The following is an 8630-nucleotide window of genomic DNA, read 5'->3' as shown; positions in this document are numbered from 1 at the left end:
CCCCCACATAAACTTTGATTAAAGATTGGTTCACCTATTATTCTCCTCCATAATTTGAATCCACCTTAATTATGCAATATGGTTCACGTTTGTCCATCAAAAAGATCACCCGAAATATTCTTAAAGCAACCATTTTAATTGAATAGTTCAAAAGAAAAGTGGTCCTGTAGTCTAATGATACCGTCTACCTTACCTTTCGAAGGTTACAGTTTTTAATTCTTTTAACTTTTGCCTCAAATGTTAACAGAGTCTATTTGTGGTTTAGATTTGGAAAATTCATGTTTTTTTCATGAGGAGCGTTATGTTGCATGTTGACGTGTAGAAAAACCGTCAAAACTATTTGTGTTAGCGAAAGACAGGTTAACCAAAAACATTGTGCACCGATTAATGCACGTTGTCGCATATAAGGCGTGTGCAATGATAAAATGGCAATTAGTGGTTTGTTCCAAAAACTAGTATCGAAGCGTACCCTTATGCTAATTTAGTGACAAATAAAACTTGCTTTTTTAGTTACCTCAGTTTCAACCTAGATCTAGGTCTATAAAGACAATGAACATAGGTTGTAATCATCATACAAATAGACTTAAATGTTCCCTTATCTAATTTAATTTCTTCCTAGAAGGAAACGTATTCGAATATCCTTTTTCCAGTTATATAGAGTCCGCCATATATATATTTTTGTTAAATGCTATAAAAACATCGAGTGTAGCTTCGGTCGTGTGGCACGTAGCACCATGGTCGTGTTAAAACCAAACGTTGCCAATATCCTCCTCTTCAAATTTGTTAACAAAAATTCGTTCAACAGGCCCGATAACGATCGCCAATGACTATAACGGTCTATCAGCTTTTCGTAAGTAGGTACTAGTTGAAAAAAAAACGTTAGGTGGCGGACCCTATTCAATTAATTATAAATAAATGTGTTTTTCTTAGAATGTGCATCTTCTGTTATAAACAAAAATAAAGACGCTGCATTTCAAACTAAACTTAACTTAGTATGCAAATCTTTTAAAAACAATTGACATAAATTATTTAACTAAAATTTAGGACTTTTGGAAATCTGACAATAAATCACTTGACAGCTTACAAAATGGCCTTCAGTTCCATACGGTACAGAAAAGTGAAATTTATTATTTTATGTCGGAAATCAGCCTTTTTAACTTTATGTCATTAAAATGTTAACACTTAAATTTTGACGACATTTGTCAGAAGCTCAAAAATATAAAGTTTATTTAAATTTATTTATAAAAGTATCATTTTTAAATATAATTTATTCCAATTTAATTTATCATCATTAAAATTTCAAGCACAAAAAAAATATGACATGTATTTTCGAAATGTGAGCCGAGAAAAAGCAAATTATATACATGATACAAAAAATCCTACTGTCACTTAGATGAAATACATAATACAAATTGTGAAATGAATAAAAATTGTCAGATTGTGAAATGATCTTGTCAAATGGATAACATTTCAAAAATACAAATAAACACACCCTTATTCTCTATTTTTCGATTCCGTAACATATCAAGATTTCAAAACAAATAAATGATATAATTTAAGCAATTCAGCAACTGATGCTGGATACTGCCTTGATAATTTAAGTCTAGATATTTTTGTTTACTGTTTTAAGATATTTTTTCCGATTCATTGTCATGACAGCTAAACACTTCCAAGTCAGTTCATTCATCTTTAAAAAAAAAAAAAAATAAAATAAATTTCAACAAAACAACAACCAAACAACCACTGTCCCCTACACACAGTATCTACGCATTTATCTTTAATGTGTGTTTCCATATAATGTCGGTTTCAATTATAATTATTATCTTAGCTTAATATCAATGACCGCAATATACATTGAAAGTGATATCGAGATGTCATTTATACATATTCTATACACTCCACATACTCGTACACTGTACATAGAATGCAATAAGCAATTATTGCACATCACAAAACCGCAAAAATAAAAAGAAACAATTCTACACATGACCATGGCTGCAATATAGCATAGCATACCCTATATATCGATAGATACTTGTATGCATATGAAAAAGATACAAATAATAATTAATACAACTTGATGCACCTTACAGATTTGATGCACCTTACAGAAGTTCCTGGGAAATTAGAATAAGTAGCACTTTAAGAATTCTTCAACTTTAAGTCATTTATAGAGCTATAGAGGTTGGTGAGTATATTGGCATAAAAGGCAACAGTTAAGTAATTCAATAGGCCATTAAAATGAACATTTTAATGGAAACCACACAATAATATGAAAGTGAGATATTTTATATAGCTTGATTTATTTTACATATAAAGTCGACTTATTGGGAAATATTGATTTTAGATTAAATTAAAAAAATAAGAACTCATTCAGTAGAATTTAGTACGTATCACTTTTTATATTTTATTCTATTTCTATATAGTTATTAAATTATTGTACAAAATACACTTATGACTATAATAGTATATCCATTGAGTACAATGGCTAGGAATACATTTTATTTAAAATTATTCGTTGATTAGAATATTAATTTAATTGATACCAACAACAAAAGAAAACTAAGTGTTTCTTCCAGGCAAGTTTATAATTTATGTATGAGGTGGAAAAATAAATAAAATAAAAATAATAGTATTTTTTAAAGTTCTTTTTGTTTTCATTCTATAAATAAAATTAAAACTCTAACCATACACAACCATCTCGAAAAAATGTAGTTCCGGTACGAGACCATAATTTAATTCTGACCAATTAAATAAACTTGCCTTGAAGAACAGTTTTGTTTAGTTTATATTTTTATAATTCTACTTTGACAATATTTTTTTTATTAGTTAGGTAGGTAAGGTATATGGGCAAATTAAATTAAATTAAATTAAAATTGATTATGTTTTTAAATCTTCAGTGACTGATGATGGCGATGTTTGAAGAAGACTTAATCTCGATGATGAGAGGGAAGTTTGTGCAATGTCAGCCTCATCAATACTTGCATTCGTTAATAACGGATATGGCCATTCATGACATATTGTCGGTCCATTATAATCTCGTAATGTTGAAATTAATTTATCCAATCTATCGACTTCTAAGAGATCTGCATTAAATTCCTTAACTTCGTCGATTAATTGGTTAACATTTGATTCGAGGACCTGTATGGAAAAAAATATTAGGGATTGTTTTTATTTTTTTTTATTTTGATTCATTAAAATTTCCAAACTTGAATAAAAATTGTGTTAGAATAATTTTAAGAAACATATTTAAGTTATATTTATAATCAATATTTTGCGAATTTCAACTTAAAATTGTATATTGACCGCGATAAAATTATGAAAAATACCAACTTTGGTAGAGAGCTTCATTTATACGTCCTTAACAGGCCTAAAAAAGTAATCTTTTTTTTATTATTGTGGGGTTTGCAATTTTATGCAGAAAAAAATGTGAAGGCCAACGAAATAAATCTCAAGATACAACATTTGTGACTTATTGTCATACAAATCTATTGATACAGTTTGTGATGCTACCGAAGCTGTAAATTATAAAACTGAGTTTTTGAATTCATTGGATATATAAGGCATGCCACCGCAAAATTTACAATTGAAGGTTGGATCTCCGGTAATTTTGCTTCGTAATTTGAACCAACCACGGTTGTGTAACAGCGCAAAGGATTTGATTAAAAAATTGATAAAAAATGTTATCGTAGCCATAATTCTAATTGCTAATTCTGAGGTGAAAATATATTGTTACCGCGAATTTCTATTATACCCATAGATGTGCCAATTTAATTCAAACGCCTTTAATTTCCAATTAGATTGGCATATGCAATTTAATAAAATAAAAAAATTGTTTGTTGATTTTTATTTTCATTTTTTTCACCGTCTATACTCCCACTTATATACCACATCCTTACACACTTACAATAAGTAATTTATATCTAGCAAAATAATCTATAGATATTATTTATATGACAAACAACGTTTGTCGGGTCAGATAGTGTTGTTATATGTTTTTGTTGGGAAAACAAATGCATATACATATAAGCCACACATTTCGTTTTTCAGTGTTAAAAAATATAGGTAAATGCACAGAATTAAGACTTTTTATTGAAAATCTTGAAGAAAGATATAGGTTTTCAGCCAAAAATGTATTTATAAAATTTTGAAATTAAGTACAAAATTATATGAATTATAAACCGAAACAATTTATGTAAATATTTGTATAAAGCGATTATTTTATTAGTTGAATTTTTTTGACTGTAAAATGGAAACGCGAATTTAAAAAAAAATATTTGCTCAGGTACAAATTTTTTTAAGATACTCATTTGATTATTAAAAAGACAATCAAAAAAATTAAATTAGAACTTGTTACAAATGGTAAAAAAAATATTTGCTATATTATGTTCAATTCGTACTAAACGACTAATGGAAAATTTAATGATCATCTTTGAATCTTATCAAATCCCGAGTACAGTTAAAAAAAGAGGCTGGGATGCGAACCACACTGATAACTTCCCATCCCGTCTGTCGATTTGTCTTGCTTTTTACTTACTTTTTATGAAAAAACGGACTGTTGGATTTTTATATAAAAATTACTGAATATCGAAAACAATATTTTCTGTGAAATAAAATAAGTTTCAAGCCAATATTTTTAAGTTTTGAAAAGCTATTTGAGTCGAAAGTAAATTTTTAAGAAGTTTTAGTATTGTTTTTTTTTAGAGTTTTCTTTTTTTTTTTAAAACTGTCAATTCGATTTTTTAAAAATTTTACCAAATGTTGAAAACAATATTTCTTATGAGATAAAATTACTTTGAAGCCAATATTTAAAATTTTTGAAAAGATATTTGAGTCGAAAATCAATTTTTACCAACTTTTATAATTTTTTTTTGGTTTTTATTTTTTGTAAGAAAACTGTCAATTCGATTTTTTTCAAACTTTAACTGAATGTTGACAACAAGATTTTTTGAAAGATAAAAGTAAATTAAAGCCAATATCTCAAAGTTTTGAAAAGATATTTGAGTCGAAAATCAATTTTTACCAACTTTTATAAATTTTTTTGTAGGTTTTTATTTTTTGTAAAAAAACTATCAATTCGATTTTTTTCAACCTTTAATTGTATGTTGACAACAAAATTTTTTGAAAGATAAAAGTAAATTAAAGCCAATATCTCAAAATTTTGAAAAGACATTCGAGTCCAAAATCAATTTTTACCAACTTTTATACATTTTTTTTTAGGTTTTTATTTTTTGTAAAAAAACTGTCAATTCGATTTTTCTCAACATTTTTCAAAATGTTGAAAACAATATTTCTTACAAGATAAAATAAGCTTGAAGTCTAAATTTCAAGTTTTTGAAAAGATATTTGAATCGATATTCAATTTTTACGAACTCAAAGTTTTGAAAAGATATTTGAGTCGAAAATCAATTTTTACAAACTTTTATACATTTTTTTTAGGTTTTTATTTTTTGTAAAAAAACTGTCAATTAGATTTTTCGCAAAATTTTATCAGATGTCAAAAACATTATTCTTCGTTGCCCAAAATTGTTTTAGAGATGAAATCATATTTCAGTCGTAAAATTTTGGAGGTGACAAATTTTTTTTCAGTTTTATTGATTTTTTTCCAAAAATATACCTGTTTGGTATCATGTTACAATATATTATATAAAATTTAATTCAAGTCTCTAGTGTTTTTGGTTCGTAAGATATTTAGGGTTAACTAAAATTTTCACCTTTTTTTCAAACTGCTATGGTAAAAAAACCACCCACGCAATTTTCTTGAGAGCCCTTTCTGCATCTTTCTGTCTTATTATCTGTATAACAAAATTTATTTGAAGTTGATATCTCTTCTGGTTCTTGAGCTATGGACGACGAAAAAAACTTCGCGAACGTACGGACGCACAAACGTACGTACACACGCACGCACAGACATTTTTCTAAAAATCTTTTATTTCGACTCTAGGGACCTTAAAACGTCGAGAAATGTCAAAATTTTCAATTTGACAAATCGGACCCATTACAATAGCTTCCTATGGGAAGTTAAAAACAATCAAACAACTTAATAACAGTGTCGTTGTGATGGATTTGGAAAAACTTTGTAAAAGCTACAGTTAAATATAGTTCTTTCATTTTTTATACTTTTGGATAAAATCTTTCAAAAAAAGTAGAATTTTGAGTTGTTATTGCTCACTATTCTTAAAATTGTATTTTAAAATTTGGAAGAATGTTTCTGCTTCCAATGAAAAAAAAGATCCCTTTAACTCTTGCATCACATTTTATGATTAAAGTTATAGTTATATTCCCAAACTTTGCGTTAAGGACTATTGCAACTTTATGCAGTTTCTTTAATGCGTTTATGAATATGGTTGAAGGCAAAAGACTTATTTTTTTTTATTTAAATCTAATGTTCGTAAGCAATTATAAGACCATTTTCAAAAAAGTCGGCTAATTTTAATGTATTTTAAAAATTGCAAAATTACTGCTTTTTTTTTTTGATTTTTGGAGCAAATAAACGAAAAACATCAATAAAATATTACATTTTTTTACATTTAAATTCTCAATACCATATTTCCATTTAAATTTGAAAATTTTAACAAAAACTTAAGACTTATGTAGTTTCGATGAAAACATCATTATTTCTATATTGCCGGGACTATAAAAATATTTAAAACAATTACTTCTATAAGTTCTTTTTGAGTCTGGATTGCAGTTTTCCATTGTTGTACTTTTTATGACTTTTGATCCAAGACGTATCGCAGCATTTTACTCAGATCTCAACTATCATACCCGATACACTATGTATTCTAAAAGTCAAAAAATACAATAAATTATGTATTTAATACAAAAAGTCAACAAAAAACGATAAAAGAATAATTTTATTTTATTTTCCTTCACAAATTCCAAGAAAAACCGTTGACATATTTAAGCGGCTTATTCATGAATAAAAGCGTGGATTAAAGATGCACAAGAACTTCTTAAGACTTGCCTATATTATTATCATTTTCAATTCAATTAAAAATTCAAAGTTTTGTTTTCACACGAAACTAGATTCAAGTATATGTAAAACTACTATACAAACATCTTCTATATGCTACGTTAGATTTCAATCTGAAAGCCGGGCTATAAAAATCTATCCACTATCTATCGCATTCAACTTCACTTCCAAAGGTAATTTACATGTTATTCGTATTAAAATTAACCTTTTTTCCAAATTATTCAAATGAAGTAAATCCATTAGAACTTGGTATTTCTGTATAATAAGGTACCTAAATTTGACCCAGCAGGTTGTTTAGATTTAGATTAATAATTTTTTTTAAATTGAATTCCTCTATTTTAGTTCAACAATTCCAAAAGAATAACAGAATAGAAATGATGTCATATTTCTAATGTATCTACGAATAAATGAAGCTATTTTCGAACTTCATTACACTTAATACAAAAAAAAAAAACCAAACATACGCAGTGGAATTATAATATTTTGGAATCGATGTCTAAACAACCAAAATCATCCATTTCTACAATTTACACGTTTCGGCTTCACTAAATAATATACTTTCACTTCACAAGTTCTAAAATAACAATATTTCTGTTCTGAATATTTCTTGTTCGCATTTCGCTGCTTATCAATTACTAACAAATGTTCACTCTCTTTGAATAAAAACAATAACAAAGCGGAATACACAATAAAAAAAATCGCATTTATCAAAACATAAACAACTAACTACGGGGTAGGAGGTTGGTGTACGATTTCCACAATTTTATAGCAATAAAACAGTTCGTAGCAGAAGCTTTAAGTTCCAATTCCAATTTCATATGAAAAAAAAAATACAATCACAGTCACAATCACATCGAATTCATTGCTGACAATAACAAAAAGAAGCTTCACTGCATAATTTATTGGATTAGATAATAAATTTCCGAAAATTATGCTAACGAGATTAATTTGTATTTGGAAACAGAAAAAAAAGTAAAAAAAATACGTTATTTACCAAAATATCTATGTGCAAATTTATAACACATTTCAACACTTGACGTACGCGTTCGCGTAACTTCTCAACTGTCATTATATTCTGTCTAACGAGACTAATTGACATTATTTGTGGTGACGAATTTTTCACACTAGTAGGCGCGTCAGAACCAGCTGAGGGCAAACCACCGGAGAGACTCATTAAGTTTGAGATCTAGAGCTGCGATGGCGATGGTTTTCGAAAATACACGCTATGCCGCCGAAACCTACAGCTTACTGATGAACTGCACGACGACGAACGCTGGGGTATGGGATAGGAGCTCGCTAGCTCTGGCTTTCCAATGAACCAACGGAGCGGCACTAAATTAAGTTCAGATTAACATGCCCCAGCGTTTATTTAGTCAATGCAGCAGTCGTATATGTCAGTATAGGTTGTAGGTACGAGCACTCGTATATGGATATGCGTGGAAGGGCGGGCCGGGCCGGGCCGGGCTAGGCGTAGAGTAGATAGCAGCAGACTATCAGAATATATAGTGCTTTTAGGTTTGTTTACCGTTTTCTACACAAAATTCAAGGAGTGGGGGAGTGCAGTATATTGGAACTTGTATTGGAAGTTGTATGAATTAACGATGAGACAAGACTTTATATGCAAATATCTTCTAATAGAATGGGCTTTGGGGCA

At 28.6% G+C, this 8630-nt stretch overlaps 1 protein-coding gene across 1 annotated transcript; it reads right to left on the bottom strand.

The window, feature by feature from the left end:
• Positions 1 to 2775: 2775 nt before the first annotated feature.
• Positions 2776 to 8369, bottom strand: LOC129947995 (uncharacterized). Its single transcript, XM_056058793.1, has 2 exons — positions 7971 to 8369; positions 2776 to 3141 (listed from the first exon to the last, which is right to left on the bottom strand). Exons 1-2 carry the CDS (start codon positions 8148 to 8150, stop codon positions 2881 to 2883), a joined length of 441 nt encoding a protein of 146 aa, XP_055914768.1. The 5' UTR covers positions 8151 to 8369; the 3' UTR covers positions 2776 to 2880.
• Positions 8370 to 8630: the final 261 nt, after the last annotated feature.

This window comes from Eupeodes corollae, chromosome 2, assembly GCF_945859685.1.
Source record: "Eupeodes corollae chromosome 2, idEupCoro1.1, whole genome shotgun sequence".
NCBI lineage: Eukaryota > Metazoa > Arthropoda > Insecta > Diptera > Syrphidae > Eupeodes > Eupeodes corollae.
The sequence above is the reverse complement of the archived record's forward strand: the minus strand, read 5'-3'. Positions and strand labels throughout refer to the sequence as shown.

Coding starts and splice junctions, on each gene's coding strand:
- LOC129947995 (XM_056058793.1), bottom strand. CDS start 8,150: ATGAGTCTCTCCGGTGGTTTGCCCTCAGCTGGTTCTGACGCGCCTACT. Junction 3,142..7,970: donor ATTTGCACATAGATATTTTG/GTAAATAACGTA, acceptor TTTTCCATACAG/GTCCTCGAATCAAATGTTAA.